The sequence below is a fragment of the Lacerta agilis genome, chromosome 4, assembly GCF_009819535.1.
Source record: "Lacerta agilis isolate rLacAgi1 chromosome 4, rLacAgi1.pri, whole genome shotgun sequence".
NCBI classification, from domain to species: Eukaryota; Metazoa; Chordata; class Lepidosauria; order Squamata; family Lacertidae; genus Lacerta; species Lacerta agilis.
This window is the reverse complement of record NC_046315.1, coordinates 54,051,949-54,070,598: the sequence shown is the minus strand read 5'-3', so window position 1 is coordinate 54,070,598 and position 18,650 is coordinate 54,051,949. Positions and strand designations below refer to the sequence as shown.

At 41.7% G+C, this 18,650-nt stretch overlaps 1 protein-coding gene across 4 annotated transcripts in view; it reads right to left on the bottom strand.

The window, feature by feature from the left end:
• Positions 1 to 1,049: 1,049 nt before the first annotated feature.
• PDE9A (phosphodiesterase 9A) overlaps positions 1,050 to 18,650 on the bottom strand; it is a 73,168-nt gene continuing 55,567 nt past the window's right edge. For all 4 annotated transcript variants that reach the window (XM_033147083.1, XM_033147085.1, XM_033147084.1 and 1 more), the window contains 12 exons: positions 17,994 to 18,075; positions 16,737 to 16,811; positions 14,111 to 14,197; positions 12,148 to 12,252; positions 10,278 to 10,360; positions 9,474 to 9,630; positions 5,985 to 6,098; positions 5,548 to 5,652; positions 3,892 to 4,020; positions 3,336 to 3,431; positions 1,816 to 1,890; positions 1,050 to 1,187 (listed from right to left, as the gene is read on the bottom strand). In XM_033147083.1, coding sequence (XP_033002974.1) covers positions 1,840 to 1,890; positions 3,336 to 3,431; positions 3,892 to 4,020; positions 5,548 to 5,652; positions 5,985 to 6,098; positions 9,474 to 9,630; positions 10,278 to 10,360; positions 12,148 to 12,252; positions 14,111 to 14,197; positions 16,737 to 16,811; positions 17,994 to 18,075 — 1,084 coding nt within the window. In that variant the 3' untranslated portion in view covers positions 1,050 to 1,187; positions 1,816 to 1,839. The remainder of the gene's footprint in view (positions 1,188 to 1,815; positions 1,891 to 3,335; positions 3,432 to 3,891; positions 4,021 to 5,547; positions 5,653 to 5,984; positions 6,099 to 9,473; positions 9,631 to 10,277; positions 10,361 to 12,147; positions 12,253 to 14,110; positions 14,198 to 16,736; positions 16,812 to 17,993; positions 18,076 to 18,650) is intronic.

Here is an 18,650-nt window from a genome sequence, read left to right as displayed (position 1 = left end):
CCCTCAGCATCACAGACCCTCTCAGGCACTGGGTGTATGGTATATTCTCCAGAGTAAAATATAATAATTACAGAGCCTTCATTAAACGAATCTCAGTTGTACATAGCATCTAGTCAAATCTGGACTAGATTCTTGCCAATGTATGTGTAGGCAAATATAATGCCAGTTTATCAGAGTTTTCAGTTAGCTGATTATTTGAGATGCCCCATTCATTAAACCAGAACATGATGCAGGAAATGTAAATAAAGTAAAATAAAAAAAACTTGTGAAAATATCTTCTTTGTTGGAGAGTTAGCTATTTATTACCGGTACATTTATACTCCACTCTTCCAAGAAGGAACGCAGATTAGCCTAGTTCTGGTTCCTCTGAAATTTGAGTTTCTATCCAAGCAGTTTACAGTGCTAGACCTGTCAAGCTTTGGCAGCAAGAACTGCTTCATGTTCATAACATACCTGGGGGGCCTTTTCAATTCTCTCAGTGCTCAGGGATAAGGTAACTGGAAACTTGTAGGCCACATCCGTCTCTCTAAAGGACTATCATCTGTACCCCTCAGTTACTGACCCAAAAACAAAAGGAGGAACAGCATATGCAGAGAGGGACTAGGGCGGCAGGGCTGAGGGACTGGGCTGTCACTTTGCCCTCCCTCCTGAAGGGTTTTCCTGGCCAATAGTTGCTGACCAGGGAAGAGAACATTAAGCTTCTCAGCTTGCTATTGGTTTTGTCAAATCTCTCGGCAAGGTGACACTTCTAAATCGTACACAGACATATTGAGATAAATTGTTGCTACTTTAACGGTACACAAAACTACATTTTAAAAGATTTCTAAAACAACTCGCTTAAAAAGTACTTTTCCCAATACATCTCCATATGACAACCAGAAGCAGTTAAAAAAAAGACATATAAAATCTTAAAAAGAGAATAATTCCAGCAGCCATTTTTTGGTATAAGAATATATTATTTAGAAGATTACTTTTTCTTTAAAAAAATGTACAACAGCGGAGATTCCTTATTATCTGCATCCATAAGGATAAATACTAGGGTTCTTTTTTATATAAAAAAGGAACTTGGAAAAAGTGCTTGTGGCAGTGTCAGCTGTTCAGTCTCATCCTCTGTCAGTGCTGTGCAATCCCATGATGCCTTGCTAGACTTGGCAAACCTCTAAAGGATCTTTGTGTCCATTATAATGCTGGAATTAAAATACAAACATCATTAGGCCCAAAGAATGAGGTCTCATCCACTCAGAATAATTTTTGGCAGGGCTCAGACATGCTGATTCAGCACACCTTTTAAGCCACATGCACAGCAACTGTGGTAATCTCTATTTGACCACATTTACACCATACATTTAATGCACTAAGATACCACTTTAAAGAGCCATGGCTTCCCACAAGGAATTATGGAAGCTGTAGTTTGTTAAGGCTGCTGGAAGTTGTTGAGAGACCTTTATTTGCCTCACAGAGTTACAATTCTCAGAGTGCTTTAACAATCAATCCCTCTTCTTAGGGAACTCTGGAAAATGTAGTTCTGTGAGGGGACTAGGACTCTCCTAACAACTCGAGAGTGCTCTCTCTCTCTCTCTGCTTTTCATTACTGGTTTTATATTGTATAAATAGTTGGTCAAAGATGCATTACAATTCTATTTTATTTTGTTTTTCACAAGCATACATTCAATATATTGCAGAGAAATTAGCTGGATTTTATGGAAAAAAAATTGCTGAAAACACCTCATGCCATAGGCAATTTTCTATATAATGTTTTAAACGTTGTCACCATGTTTCTAAATGTGAAAGTATCCTTTAAAGAGGGATAATTACCCTGATGTGCCTTGCCTTTGCTTTTCACTTCTCCTTGCTTCCAATTGCCAAACTTTCGTTCTTCTTCTTCTGCAACTAGTTAAGTGTAGAATGGAATAATTAACAATGGCAGTCACGAGGCATCTGATTTGTCAATACAGCAGCCAACCGAGTCATTGGCACAACCCAGCAAATACGATCATCAGTGCATGAAATCTGTTCGTTTTGGTGCAGTTTCCTTACAATGTCCCCCAAAGGATCTGCAGCATCAGTGACTAGTGGACAGGAACAATTATTTTTTCTCTCTGGTTGTTAGTTTCCTCTGGGTACCCAACACGTAGGCCCTAGTGGGAATGCATGAGAGTGTAAACTGCCTTTTGAGTAGGGGTAGCCCTCAGGTGGCAAAACGGGAAGGTGCCGCCCCTGTCTCCTGCCCCACTGCTGAAGCCTTACTGGAGTTGTGTGGCAGTACCTTCTGGTAAGATCTTGTGGAGCTCTCGCGAGATGGGAACAAATGGAACACGATTGCTATAAAAAGCTAGCTTGGAATGAAGCCAGATCAATAAAGCTAGGAGAATGAAAAAGCCCATAGTGAAAAGATTACAAGGTGAAACATTGGGCATCATTTGGGGCCAGTGCTAAAAAACTAAAAGCAGACTTGTCTGTCAGTGCTAGCTTACCCTCTGCCACTCAGAAGGACTGCTCTGTCTTCATTCTTTGCCACTGTGATCCAAAGGCCATTTGACTGCCTCAGCAGGAGCCACAAGCACTTGACAAAGGAGAGGTATAATTTGCTCCGCATGTGTTCTGCTTTGCATGCATCATTTTCCTATTAGTTGCCTTATTACCAGAAGTGCTATGCTACTATGCTTAAATGAACCAATTAATTCATGAAATTTTTTACATCCCTGTTTTATTGGAATCGAAGGGAACCTGTGGTGGCTTCCTTCCAGAGGGCATTATAGCATTACACATAAGAATGTAGGGATCTTTGCTTCAGCATGAAAATCGCAAAGCCTGTTTTATCAAGCACAGTTGTAAGTGAAGTTAGAAAATCTTCTCATGTGTTCTGTGGCGTATTCACAGCCAGAACCAGCTATATCCTTTGGTTCTAAAGTTCCCATTACATTAGATCTGTTACTCAACTTACTATTAAGGCTGTACTCCTATGCATACTTATTTGGAAGTAGGGATGGGAAGAAATTTGATTTGGTTAGGATTTAATGCAAACCTACCAGATTGCATAATATGTGACTGAAGCACAGCTATCCTTCCAAGTTTGCACTTCTATAAAATTTGCACTTACATGAATTTTGTATTGCATTTCTTGAAACAAATAATGCACACAAAAATGCATATAGTTGGGCAAGTATGTGGGAAAATGCATATATTTGTGAAAATGGCAAGTAAAAATGTGTTGTATTATGAGAATTCTTGTAAGCAAAACCTCAAAATCCTGGTTCATGTAAGGGAGTCTGTGTGTTGCCTTTTCAGCATCTGCAGTTGTCCTTGTTAATCCCACAAACAGAAGCTTGTCTTACCTCTTTCACAGCATCATCTATTTGCTTCAGCTCCTCATAGCGATCCCTGGATTCCCAAAGTGGTTGGAGCAATACTTCTTCAACCTCTGGAAAAAGCTAAAACAAAGCGAGAAAGGTAAACTAAAATTGCTTTCCAATAACTGTGTTTTGAAATGAGAAAAATTCAGCATGCTAGCATCGTATAACTGAGTTATTAAAAGTCTGGAATGTTAGTAACCACACACACACACACACACACACACACACACACACACACACATTCTCCTATGCATGCTAATAGCAAGTTTTTCCTTGTGGTGGATTTGCAGCTGGGACTGGAAGACATAGCCTTCCATCCCTTCAAGCTGTATTTTACTTGTAAGCACCTATGAGATGATTGCTAATCACACTGGGTGTTTCTAAACAGTGTGTGTGTGTGTGGGTGGGTTTCAGTTGCATACCAGCAAATCCAGGTTGTGCAATTAAAGTGGTTTGGGGCTCTTGCACCCCTCAAAAAAGCTATAAGAAAATGTACTTGATCCAAGGGCTTCTGGTCAATCAACTTCTTTGACCTTACCTTTGTTACAGTTTCAAACATTGGGATAAGAACAAACTTCAGGAAGCCTATCTGTGCTGTAGGTTTGGTCACTTTGTCTCGGTCCATGAAAGGTGCCACCGGAAGACCTTCAGACTTTTCCCGGTCACTCTAGGACAAAGTGTAGTAATACATTAAGTAAATTCAAACCAACGGTCAATATTTATCCAATTTGGAATGATATAATTGGTGGTTATGTGTGACCTGTTTATGCTGTATTCTTTTAAAGTTTATTATTATTATTATTATTATTATTATTATTATTATTATTATTATTATTATTATTTGAAAGATGTGGTTGAAAGATTTTCAGACCTACAAAAATTTGGGGCGTTGGAGGAAAAGTGGGAGGGCGGCAGAGACAGCTTCTGGGGGTTTTTGGCAGGGAAGATTATGTACACCCTAAACACACTTATCTGGAAGTAAGGCCCATTGATGCGGGCCTAGAGCTTGCCAATCAGAAGGTCGGCGGTTCGAATCCCCGCGACGGGGTGAGCTCCCGTTGCTCAGTCCCTGCTCCTGCCCACCTTGCAATTCGAAAGCACGTCAAAGTGCAAGTAGAAATAGGTACCGCTCCGGTGGGAAGGTAAACGCCGTTTCCGTGCACTGCTCTGGTTTGCCTGAAGTGGCTTAGTCATGCTGGCCACATGACCCGGAAGCTCCCTTGGCTGGCACCCTGGGCCAATAAAGCGAGATGAGCACCGCAACCCCAGAGTTGTACGCGACTGGACCTAATGGTCAGGGGTCCCTTTACCTTTACCTTTAAGGCCCATTGAACACAGTGTAGGATTGCTCTGCAAATGAATGAAGGGCAAACTTAACATTCTTTCATCTTTTGCTCTTTCTGCCATTATGCAATGGCTTTTTTTGGCTGTATTTTAAATTTTCCACACTGGGAACATGTTAAATCAAGAAATAATAGAACTGCCTTTTGTGCTGCCTATCACGATCAAGCCTTACTTGGTGTGATGCCAGCTGCCACAGCTTGTATATACACATCGTGTTGACAGATTTGAGAGGGCAAGTGGACTGCTACTTTTTTTTTGTTACTTCCTGCAGTCATCTCCAATTGAAATCCGGTAAGAAATGATAACGATGTGGCACCATAAGGCGCTTTTTTCCAACACTAATGAGATTGTCCTTTTGAAATGATCACAGCGCTTGCTTTCTTTTTCTTTTCGCCTTTCTCTTAAAAAAAAAAAACCCCAACTTTTCAGTTCTAATAGGCTTAGTCATGAATGGTTCAAAGTCACAGATATAAATAATCCAAACTTAACCTACATGGTGCTGCTTATTTAGCTGACTTTTTCTACAAAGTCCTTGCCCCTGTTTGGTTTCAAAATGGTTTACATGCTGAGTTAACACCTAAAAACAGCCCTGTTAGAGAAAACAGGCAACAGTCTGCTAACATTTGCATTTCTGGGCTGTGATTGCCCTTTTAGGCTACAAATTACAGTCAATTACAGTCTTTTATTCAAAGCACATTGTCAGAATGACACACTTTCAAGACCCTGCTGAGAAAAGGTCTTTCATCTTGGTGGACCTAGAAAGTCAGGCATTGTTACTGGATAACTTTTAGCTCTGTTGTATTGAAACATGAACAACTACGGCAGTTCCACTGGGTGGGTATACCCTTACCTGCATAAAATACTCCTCTAATAAGCAGTCTACCCATGGCTCTGCCACTTCCATTGGGCGAACCTCATTGGAGATATCACAGCATTTGATCAGGACCATCTTTAGCTGAAAGGAGGAGAGCATTTTACAGTGTGTTAAGAAATCTGCCATGTTTACCTGCACTTATTACTGGACATTGTTTCCTTCATTTCACAGTGAGATGTCAGCACTGAAAATAAGGGCACCTCCAGCCTGGCATTAGGCTGTGGCTGTGCACAGCGATAAGCTGTCCTTGCTATGAAAGTGCATTTGTACTGTATTTGTACTGAACTTTCAGCTCCTACTCCTGCGACATGACATGTCCTGGGACACCCCCACATTGGTGCCTCCACACTGGCATTGCTTGACTCAGGCTGTTGCCCCCTTTTAACATCTGAAAACAGAGAAGATTGTCTTACCTGGGTCACATGCTCCTCATTTGAATAGTCAAACTTGTCCAGTATTTCTTTGAAAGCGTCCAAAATTTCAGCGTGCCTTGCCATGTCTGTTGCTAGGATTAATGTAATTATCCCCTATGCGAAGCAAACCAACCAACAATATTGTAAGACGTTTATATTTCTTAAGGTAGAAATGCCACTACTTCACCTATGCTTCCCCTCCACTCCAACAATTTACCCATTTAACAGTTTTGTACCAAGTTCTCACACTTTTATTTTGGACTCTGGGAAGATGCTAGGGAGCAGGAGAAAACTCTAGAGATAAAAGGCAAGCTGCGCATTTGTTTTGTCTTTTGGAAAGGAGAGGCACACTGAGAAGCCTTAGTTCAGATGTTCCCTAGAACTGCTCTTAGCCACGCAAAAGGAAACCTGTGGGCTTAATTTGTCAAGCTTTTAATTTTCCTTCCCCATAGCTAATAGCTACTGTCTGTGTTATAGACTGGGGCCAAAGTGCAAGGAGGGAAAGATATGACCTTCCTTACTATGCCCCTGATTCAGACCTGGGAGTCCCAAGGTTGCTTTTACAAAAATGAAAACATTTGGTGTTTAAAACCAAGAGCTGCAACATGGGCTGCAACACTGAAAAAAGTATCGGTGTTCTTAGGCAATTTGATCAAGGCACATGCGATATTCAAATTGGTGGGTAAAGAGATTTGTTTTATTTATAGGTAAAAGGTAAAGGACCCCTGGGCAGTTAAGTCCAGTCAAAGGCAATTATGGGGTATGGTGTTCATCTCTCTTTCAGGCCGAGGGAGATGGTGTTTGTCCACAGACAGCTTTCTGGGTCATGTGGCCAGCAGGACTAAACCACTTCTACCGTAACGGGACACTGTGACGGAAACCAGAGTGCATGGAAACGCTGTTTACCTTCCCGCTGCAGCGGTACCTATTTATCTACTTGCACTGGTGTGCTTTCAAATGCCTAGGTTGGTAGAAGCTGGGAGAAAGCAATGGGAGCTCACCCTGCCTCACAGATTCGAACTGCTGACCTTCCAATCAGCAAGCCGAAGAGGCTCAGTGATTTAGACCACAGTGCTACCCACGTCCTTTATTTTATTTATATCCTGCCCTTCAACAGGTTCTCAGAGCTTCACAAAAAGTTATAAGTACATTTTTTTTAAAGAATCAACACAAGAATACCAGAACACCACAATATACCTGTAAAGGAGCAGTTTGTGACTATGATACAGGAGGTGCTTATTTCACTAGGCTTGGCTTATTTTCTCAAACCACCACCAATGCTTAATTTCTAAAATAAGAAATGCTGAGGTTTAAGACTGCCTATCAATTTGACCTAATTATAGATTATGGGGGTCTGGTTGTAAAGGTATTAAATGGTTTCAATCACTCTGGAGAAGCTCATAGGCACTCTATTCAGTGGTACCTCAGGTTACAAATGCTTTGGGTTACAAACACTTAGGGTTATAAACTCCGCTAACCCAGAAGTAGTACCTCGGGTTGAGAACTTTGCCCCAGGATGAGACCGGAAATCTTTTTTTTTTTATAAAGAATTTATTGACCTTTTTCTTATAACAACATATACCCACACCCACACCTACAATTAAACAAATACAAAACAAATACATTGATAAAACAAATACAAACAGTGTCAAGTTTTCTTGTTGCATCTTTTCTTTAAAAAGAAAATTTCTATTTCCATATCTTGACCATTGACTTCCCCTGCCCTTTCTCCTTCGAGTTCATATCCTTAATCTATTTTATAACCATTTCTCCTGAAATTCAAATTCAATTATATAGTTACACACAATTATATATTCAACATTTAACCAACAATGCATCATCGTATTAATATCTCATCGTAATTCTTCTTCCATTGAAATCTTCCCCAATCATTTATATCATATCTATCTCTTCTATCCTTTAAACTGCTGCTAATAACATAGTAACTCAAAATATCTCCTTTCATATTCAAACAAAAAATAAAACAGAAAGATTGTTGACAGTATTCACCCTCCGATTTCAAAATTCCATGACAGGCTACTTCAAATTTTACTTAGTGTTTCACCCCACACCCCCTCTGTCCATTATTCTTCTCCTGGTGGCCTCAACACTGAATTTCCCTGTGGCTTCCCTCTCCAAGCGTCCACAGATCCAGGCACAGTCCAAAGCTCTCCTTGCCACGAGCTCCAGGATGTCCATCTCGTCGTCTCTCAGCTTCTCCGGTTCTTTGTAGCATTCCTTTTCTTCTTGTAAAAACCATAATTCTCTGTCCCTGGCCCCCGAGCTCACACCTCGGGGACTGGATATAACAAATCTTACCGTCGCCTTGGGGCTGCCACCCCCAAAAGGCGAGTTTCTTCTCCGAAGTAGCTCACTCATTTCTCTCCATCTTCCCAGACATCCTCTCAGCTCTTTAGCAAGACTTTCTTCCAAAGTATTAAAAGTTTTAAAAGCCTCCTCTGTGGGCAATTGGTTCTCTTTCAGACCCCCACACAAGACTTTGACTTTCCTGTACAGCAGTTCCACCTTCAAAGCAGTGAGCCTCTGTTCGTCCGTTAGTCCAGAGTTCAGTACCAGTTCAAGGACGAAGCCCAGCATACTGGTAGAGGGGGAGGAAGTGGGTATCAAATTTCTACTCCTGCCTCTCTGTCCATCGCCATTTTTCTAAACTGGAGGGCAGATACCGCAACTTTAAATGGAGATATTTCCACTAATTTACTTCCCAAGAAAAAGTTTGCCAGTCTCATGTATCAATTTTAAGCACATTGTAGCAGTCCTGTAGCAGCAGTTGCTCAAATTGGTTAGCTTCTTTAACTCGAAGGGAAGAAGGCAGGCTGCCTTTCTCCTTCCCCCCGGATCGTTCCAAAAGCTTGATTTCTGGTCAAATTAGTTACTCACGACCACCGGGTTCCTTTGGCTCCATTCTTCAAAGGTAGAACTAAGACGCTCACCGCGGGCTTTGTCGCCGCATTTGCATCCCGGTTGGGGCATATCCCCGTAAGCCCGGCTCCGTTGTCCCTTCACCCCCACTCCCCCTTTACAGGGGGGGCAAGGGAAGGGTTCGGAGCCGTCCGTGGGCGCAGCCGGGGAGCCCAGGGTGCGGGACGCTCTTCCCGCACCCCAACCGGAGCCCCGCTTTGCGGTTGCGGGGCTCCTAACCCCCTGGATGGATCGGGCGCCTCGCAGGCCGAAGCAGCCCCGACCACCCGCTATGGGCGTCGCCAGCCGGAAGTGAGACCGGAAATCTTGCACCAGTGGCGCGGTGGCAGCGGGAGGCTCCATTAGCGAAAGCGCGTCTCAGGTTAAGAGTGGTTTTGGGTTAAGAACGGACCTCCGGATTGAATTAAGTTCGTAACCCGAGGTACCACTGTACTTTACGCTTGCTCCACATGTCTCATGCCCGAGCCCAGGCATTCATTAATAACAGCAGATGCTCTCTGACAATAATGCACATTGACAGGAACTTTGCCACAGCTTTCTGACCCATACCTGCCTAATCCGTTTGAACTGCTCCTTATCAACGTGGGACAAAATGTTGCATTCTGGCTGCGCAAGGATCTGGAAAGCCACTGCACAGTGATGGTTCTCCAGCGGGGAAATGTCATTGTAGCGCACAGCAAGCTCCGTCCGTGCATTAATTTGGTACCTAGTGTGAAGGAAACACATAGAAAGGAATGCACAGGCAGCCCAAAGGGAAGGTGCTTATCTGTAGTTTGAAGGCAATTTTAAATTTGTGGGATTTGAAAGATGTGAGATCCTCCCTCACATCCAAGTGAAGTCTTTTTTTAAATGAGACAAATTCCAGAGGGATAGTCGTGTTAGTCTGCTCTTGTAACAAAACCTTGGAGGGTTTTTGTGGTACCCTTAAAAACAAAACAATGTGTGGCATAAGCTTTTCTGATCCAGAGCCCACCCTGTCAGGTGCATGTTAAAGGTAGCTCTAGCTCAAGAACATTTATGCCAACAGAAATTTCTCAGGTTTTCGTTTTGGTCTGCATTTGCCCGAATATCTGCTATATATTTTGGAAAGTGCTTTGTCTGTCTGTCCACCTGTTATTTATAGGTTCAGCCGCCTCTTTATAACATCGCTGTCAAATATGACATGAGAATTCATGAAGTGGGGGCAGCAGTCTTCATTGATGTTTTGATGTTGGGCAAAGATGGTGTGACTCTGCCAATTTTTGTGTGTGACGGGCCCAAACTCACAAATTACACTACCCTGGGCAGCAGGACACTTTCTGCTAGTGCTTTACATTCGTAATCATTCTTTCCACACAAAAAAAGGATACATACGTGTTGTTATATCCTGGGTGATCGAGATCATGACACACTGATGCAGTCATTAGTATTAAGATATCCATTTGAGAAAGCTTTACCTAAGCAGGAAGAAGAAGAAAATGCAGCTTCATAAATTCAAACAGCTTTAACAATAAATAAATCATATCTAACATTTCAAAATGTGCGGTTCTAACTAGGGTTCAGCACACAGTTTTAATAACTGCATGTATTGCAACTTAGACTAAATCTATAATGATGACAACAGTGAAGTATTCAACCCTGCCTCTGATGCATAATTAACACAGGATGGAATAGAGAAATTGGAGTTTGCACAATAGTGGGTGAATTTAATTTAAAGTCAAAGGTTTCTCAGCTTGTAAGAAATTATGCCAAGATTTGTGTTAATTATAAAAAAAGCTATTTATTTGGGCATTTCATGCACTACTTGAGCTTGGAAGAGAAATGTGAAGAATAATGGCTTAGGGTCTATTCTTTGCTTGGGATAACAACCAGGGCCTACTTGAATAAATAATGCCAGCTGATTTCAGCCACCGACTGCTGTTGGTTGTCTTGATTATAGGCCACTTAATCTGTCTATGAAAATTTGACCACCACCCAGCAAATATTGCTTATATTACCAAGGGTCAGTTTCCTAATATTGTGTCTAACGGATAGGGAGGGGAAAGACCACCCACAGTCAAGCTGTTCAGGTTTGGATCATCACTAGCTAGACACCATTGCCAGTTTTCCTGTACAGGGGAGGATGACATGAAGGCCAAAGTTCCTTGCCTTTACCTTCCTACCAACTTCAGCAAGGGCAGAAGTACCGCCTTGGTATCCCTTCCTCCGACTTAGGTGCAAGAAGAAGTTAAGGCACTTTGTCCACACTGAAGCTGGATGGAAGAGGAAGCCAAGATAGATAAGTTAAATATGCCATAGTATTGTCATTTTTTAAAAAGCAGCTGCAGGGGGAGCCCTGATTCCAAGTTGGACAGTGCAATGGGATCGCTTTTGCTATTTGTCTTGGGAGTTAACAGCTATGGGCACAAGCAGTGGCTAGGGGGCAGTGTTCATTGGGGAAAATGGCACAGGGCAGGTTCTAATTTGGATCAGGGTCCACCACTGCTGCCATTTTAAAAATCTCTCTCTCTCAAAACACATACAATGCAATCATGCATTTGGGGTATCATCTTGTTAAATCTGTGGTTCCCAAGGTGGGGCACACGCCCCACAGGGGGGCAATTTGATTTTTAAGGGTGGGCGATTTGAGAATAACAGTGAATGGCCTTTAGGCTTCCTCCACATGAATAGGAGTTCACAGGGGGTGGGCATCAGAATTTTAGAGATGCTTAGGTGGGGCATGGCCAAAAAAAGGTGGGGAAGCACTGAGTTAAATGTATTTCAAACCTGGTGGGGACTTCAGTAAGGTGTGGAGCCCAATCAGAATTATGCTGTGGGCCTACAACCTCTCATGGAGCATTCCAGGTTTACATATTCAGGAACTCCTGCACTTGCCAAGATTTCTATCTCTGTTTCAGTTCATAGAATTGTAGGGTGGAAGGGACCATGAAGGCCATCCGGTCCAACCTCTTGCAATGCAGGAATGTTTTGCCCAAAGTGGGGCTCGAACCATGACCCTGAGATTAAGAGTCTCATGCTCTACCTACCTAGCGATCCCAACTCATTTCATTCACCCTTTGGTACTCCTCTCAAATGCAAACAGATTAAGAATGGTAGTTTCCCTGGCACAACTACATGTCTTTTAATAATCAACAACCATTACTTTTGGATAAAATACATTATTACAGGCAGAAGACTATTGATTTCACAATGTGTGTGGGGAACTAGAGAGAGAGGAAGCCAATGCAGCCAGAGAAAGACACACCTGGAGACTGCAGAGAGAGATCATGCTGTACATCATCTGGGTAACGCAGAAGCAATGTCGAAAATTATGGAATGGATTGTTTCTGTAATTGTCATGAATACACAGCTAAAAACAAAAAGGGAGAAATTTATAAGGAAAACATGCATTTGGTATTTAATCCTCCCAACCAACACTTTGATGCTATAATTCTAGCCCCTTGGAATCTGTGCTTTACAAGCCCATGCCATGCTAATAAGGTACCGTATTTTTCGCTCCATAAGACACACTTTTTTCCCTCCTAAAAAGTAAGGGGAAATATCTGTGTGTCTTATGGAGCGAATGGTGCTCCCTGGAGCTGAATTGCCCAGGGCCCAAAAGCAGATTGCGCTCTTTTATATACAAAGAGAGAAGGGAATGTTGAAAGGAAGCCGCTGAACAGCTGATCAGCCAGCGATTGGGAGAGAGATAAGGCTCCCCTTCTGCCCCCCCCCTTGCCCAGGCCTCCATTGTTGAATGTTCAGTAGAGGAGGCTGTTTGTCTCCCCAGTGACATGTGACTGGCTGATTAGATTATCTGTCTGAAAACTGTAGAAACGGCTCCCTTTCCTTTCCTAAAGAAGCTGCACAACTGTGAGCTGATCCCCCCAAATGAGGCTTTTCCCCCTTTGGCAAAAGGAGCTGCACAACTGTGAGCTGACCCCCCTCAAACGTGGCTTTTTCCCTCTTTGCAAAAGAAGCTGCACAACTTTGAGCTGATCCTAAAAAAAAAAACCGGGGCTTTCCCCCTTTCCCTCCTCTAAAAAACTTGTGCGTCTTATGTTTAGGTGCGTCTTATGGAGTGAAAAATACGGTGGCTGGGCACTGCAGAAATAAGGAAAAGGTTGACTCTTCCTCTTATTTCTTCTCCCCTCTCCCCTGTTGCGGCTGTGCTCACTTTTTTGTTTTTCTCAGTTTTGGACTCCCCCCCTCCCATTGGCATTGTGACCTCCACCATGTAGGTTAAGAGTTTGAATATTGATGAAAAGACCAAGTTGTGCACTCATTTTGTTCCTTTCCATGATATTGCATGTCAAGGCTCCGAGCCCTCCCCCATTTGCTGAATAATGAAACACATGGACAACACCAGCATTTTAGGTTAATGGGTGAATTTAGGCCACAACTTTATTGGTTACAGAACAATGGGGGTGGAGATGCTCCTTCAAGTATATTGGGTTGATGCCGTTAACTGCTTTAAAGGTCAGCACCAACACTTTGAAATGTGCTCAGAAACGTACTGGGAGCCAATGTAGGTCTTTCAGGACCGGTGTTATATGGTCTCAGCAGCCACTCCCAGTCACCAGTCTAGCTGCCACATTCTGGATTAATTGCAGTTTCTGGGTCACCTTCAAAGGTAGCCCCACATAGAGCGCAATGCAGTAGTCCAAGCAGGAGATAACCAGAGCATGCACCACTCTGGTGAGACAGTGCGCAGGCAGGTATTATTTCTTATCTTTATAAAGTTGCTCATTAGGTAGTATAATTGTTGAATAATTTTTCAGCTCATTTGGATGTTGTTGCAAATGCAAGCTAAGTTTAATTAATGGATACAGCTCAAAGCAAAGGTGATGCAAATTGATGTGAGAAATGGAATGGCATATGAGACATTTCAGATAAACAAGTCATACTTTGATGATAAGCTTATAGTTGTTGTTATTATTGTTGATACTAATAATAAATGTTGCCACTTGACACCAGGCATTTTAATTTGGATACAACTGTTTATTGGGTTGCTTATTTTAGTTTTTTGTTTAAAGAAGGGATTGACTGATATCTGTATTGGATGGTGTCAGAATGGCAATCCTATACTTTATGTGTTGGGCATGTGTTTGTTATACTCTGCTTACACTCTTTAAAAAAATCTTTGAATATATGAGACTACATGCATATTTTTTTTAAAAAAATCACAAATATTTTAAATCCCATACAAGTTGCTCTTTAAATCTTACCAGCCATCGCTTCAATGTGATAGGGTTGATGTTAAAGTCTTTCACTAATCCTAAATCATGATACATATGTTCTAAGCAACTCAGCATCTGGAGGAAAAGAAAGAATTCTCCTGTTATTACATTATTTTCACTAGTGTACATCACAAACACATCAGACACTTAAGTCTGTGACTTAAAAGCACTGCTGAATTCATCTAGAATGCTGAATTTAGAAATGGGATGCTTAATTTGTGAATTCATTGGGTAATCTCTAGATCAGGCATAGGCAACCTTCGGCTCTCCAGATGTTTCGGACTACAATTCCCATCATCCCTGACCACTGGTCCTGTTAGCTAGGGATCATGGGAGTTGTAGGCCAAAACATCTGGAGAGCCGAAGGTTGCCTATGCCTGCTCTAGATGAACAAGTCATTATCTATGAGGCCAAAAATTGAGGTTTAAAAACATAATGATACATTGTTCACTCAAAGCCCTTAGGAATGAAATCTAACCATTTCAGAGGATACAATCCCGTATCTATAAAAAATTGAGGCAACACTATTTCTTATTTTTAATGGAAGAGAATAATAGAATTGTACATATGGAAGGGACCATGAAAGTCAACTTGTCCAACCCCCTGCAATGCAGAAATCTTTTGCCCAAGGTGGCAAAACCCACAACCTTGAGATTAAGAGTCTCGTGCTCTGCAGACTGAGCAATTCCTACTTTAGCTTCATTTGTGACCAAAGGACCAAGATTTCAAACCCAATCACTTGCTGCACGAAATAAAAACCTATAATTCATTTTGCTCATTAATCCATTGCAAATTCTATGGAGACTTTGACTCATACTCAGTAAGTCAGGTGTGGGGAACCTTTGGGCATCCAGATATTGCTGAACTACAACTCCCACCATCCCTGGGCATTGCTGATGCTTGCTAGGGCTGATGAGAGTTTGTAGTTCAGCAACGTCTGGAGGGTTACTGCTCTAAGTGCAAAGAAGAACAGCAGCAGAGAAAATAGCAGTTGGCAACAAGCATTCTAAGCCGAGCCTTGCCTAATACTTGGGTGTCTTCCTGTAGTTTCTTTAACCTTGCATTCTCCATACAGCAAACATAGCTGTGTAGCTGCACAACCAGCACATACACAAGGAAAAAAGTATATTAAGACAACAAACATAGGCCATGTCTTTCTTTTTCTCAGTGCTGAATTCTGGTCAGCCAGCATTTGAGCTGAAAGTACATCTCCTTCCCTGCAGTCCATCAGAGGCGACACTACTACCGGTATGTTTATATCCTTAGGAGGGCTAGAGGGAGGTAGAATGCAAAGGGCTAATTCTTAAGACTGTTGTGTTCTTGCTTTGCACTGTAATGATGCAACAGGGCTGTGATTTATAACACTTTTAAAAATGCACCACACAAACCTGGGAAAGTGGTAACGTGAACTGCAACACCCCATATAAACTTCAAATAAACAAAAAGGTGAACCTATCCAAATGAGGCTGTGACACTGTTCACATAATGGCTTTTGCAATTGCTCCTGAGCATAAAAATGACATATGTTGTGTTACTAGCAACTTGTATCTAATTATGTGATTTGCTGTCTGTACCACCAATAAGACAATCTCGTAAAATGTTTTTTTTTCTGTTTTCTATGTTTGTATCTAAAAATCCACATGCAATTGCATCCCCCCCCAACCATTTTGGAAAATATGTCATAAAAAAGAGAGACAGCTTTGTTTAACTAGAATTGTCACAGGGGAATTGTCACAGCAAACTGATCCTCCTGCAAACTCATGGCAATTAGAAAGACATGAACAAATAAGATGAAGCTGCTACATCAGTTTTGCAGAGCTTAAAAATAAAAATGTTGCACATTCCACTTTTCCATTAGTTGTTTGCATTCTGATGATCAGCCAGCATAGCTCCTTTTGTAAATTCATCACAGAGTCATTTGGGTTAGAAACACAACAACAAATACGGCAAAATGCACTAATCTAACAAGCCTTAAAAATAAAATACAGTGAAAATAATATACAGACTTTTCATTTTCATTGATTGCCTGAAGCCAACTTTTTATTCAAATTAGTACAAATCAGATTTCCCTTTTCATTTGGAAAGTGAGTCACTTTTTTGTAGTCCATAATTAGCTATAGAAAGGCTTTTGGGTGAAAAGACATTCTCAAATCCAAGTATACTTCAAAGTACAAACGATAATGGGAAAGACCTCTGTTATAGAATTCTTAGTTGAACCACATTAAGGTAAAAAAACCAAACGGATTGGATTAGTAATTGTGCTTTTTGCTTATCTGCTGTCTGAAGAAATTCCTGCTTTACCTATTGTTTATTATGTGAATGGACCTGGTTTTGAGATACAGTAGGTGTCTACTCACATTATGGTACTTTTCACATGCTCTGCTGCTCTGATTAGTTCCAGTGCTTAGCATTTTTTAGGATGCATTTATTTATCGAATAAGCCTTCTTAGAGTTTTCATTTCTTTGAAGAGCATTTTGTATTTATCTGTACGTTTTTCATTCTAGCAATCTTTAACAACCATGTCTAGGTTCCAGTTCTCAAATGCTCATAAGTGTCCCACAGAAGAAACATTTACAGAATGAGGGTGAATCTGTCTCCATGGGGCAGCATTACCTCATTGGGCTCCCATAGCCAGACGTCAAAGGTTGGTTTCCTAAGAGCTTCTATTGTCTCTTGTGAAAGCATGTACTGCAGAGAAAATGAGTCATTGTTATGAAATACTATTCTCAACAACACCCGCTTCATATTTTCTCTTGTAGGCCACCCATCTTCATGACTCAGCTCAAGAAATTCAATAAGTAAGTACCGGTAACTAACTTACTCACTACGCGGGATTTCATTTGAACCAGAGCTAACTGAGGGCGTAGTTCAGGCAACAACCCCCAAATATATGAATTATAACAGTGTCTTCGAGGTTTTGCACTGTCTGTCCTAGGGGCTTAGTGGGGGGGCACAGGGGGGCTATGGTTCCAAGGTACAAAATTTTTGTGGGGGCATGAACCAGATGTCCTAGCACAGCCTGGTCCAGTGCTCATCTCCATCCACCAAGGGCTGTAAAGCAGGGGGCCAGTCAGTATGACCCCACTTTGCTCCAGTGGAGGTGGGGTCGCTCTGGTGGCAGTGAGGGTTGGGCCCCCCCCCACCCGGCACACAAACGTACGCAACCACACCCACCCTAGGCACTGACAACCGACACTGCGCCCTTGATCCTTCCCCTCACCATGAAGTAACTACAAGGAGCTTGAAAAATATAGCATTAGGGCCAAGCGAGATGTGATGCCAAATGTGTCTTTCAAGTGCCTCAGTTCTCAAAAAAATAGCAAGTGTGTGTCTCCTTACCACTTCGAAGTATGATGAAACGTACCCCATTGAGTATCTATCAGCCCAAACATACTGCTTGGAATAGGAACTCAACATATATTTTTTGGGAAAAAATCAATCAATCGGGAAACCTTCTTTCATAGATATGTGACTTGTAATTGATTTGTCCCTTTAAAAGTGTTTGTGGGAGGGGTGATGGGAAAGTTTTGTTGTTGTTGTTATGTTTTATTCTGCATTTTATGCTGTGGATGGCCCTAAAATATTTGAATGAAGGCAGTATACAAATTTAACAAATAATAATAATGATAATAGAATAATAATAATTTGTTGATTTAAATATTTATATAAGCATGGGAGCAATGGAATCTAACCATCACCCGTAGCAAAGTAAATGGAAACTTTAATAAGAGATTTTATGGAGAAAATCTAGGTAGCATTTGAGTAGAAAATGTTCTCATAATAAACAAGGGATGGAAATTATATTTTAACTAACGTGATTATCTGCTCTGTAAAACAGTACAGTATTTTGAACTTATGTGTGCAGTGTACCTTGGGATAGGATGGAACATCCCTTCGGGGCACCAGCCTCTTGCTCTCATCCAGGAAGCTGTATTTACAGGGGCAGTTGGTCCTGTGTAAAGAAAACAAAACCCAGCCCTCTTTACCTTATATATATATATATTTTCAAGTAAATATGAATAAACTAGTTCCTTTGACGTCTACTATCGCGTGAGATAGATTTTCAATACCCACCAACCAAACGGTTTTCACCTTTGGATCCACAAAGCAAAATCAGAAATGCTGCAGCCGTGCAAAATACTATTATACTGTATTTGAAACCATGGGACACCATCTAGAGAAAGCTGGCCATTTCCACACATTACACTGACACTCTAGATCAACCGCGTCTTCTCCTGTAATGTCGTATATGAAGGGAATTTGCACATCCATTCATAAGGGTTCCAAGCTCTTGGGAGATGTTTCTACCAGGTATTTTCAGACATGAAAATGCCCTTTAAGCATTACAGGAAAAACATGGTCAACCCATGCTGAGCATGCAGGAAAAATTCTAAAATACCATAAAAACCAAGAGACGTATACAGTGGTGGAGCTTCAATCTCTGGTGGGGTGTGTGGCAGAGAGCAGCGGGGGTGGTGGTGGCGTGCATCCCAGTGGTGTGGCACGTGTCCTGGGGGCATGGCATGC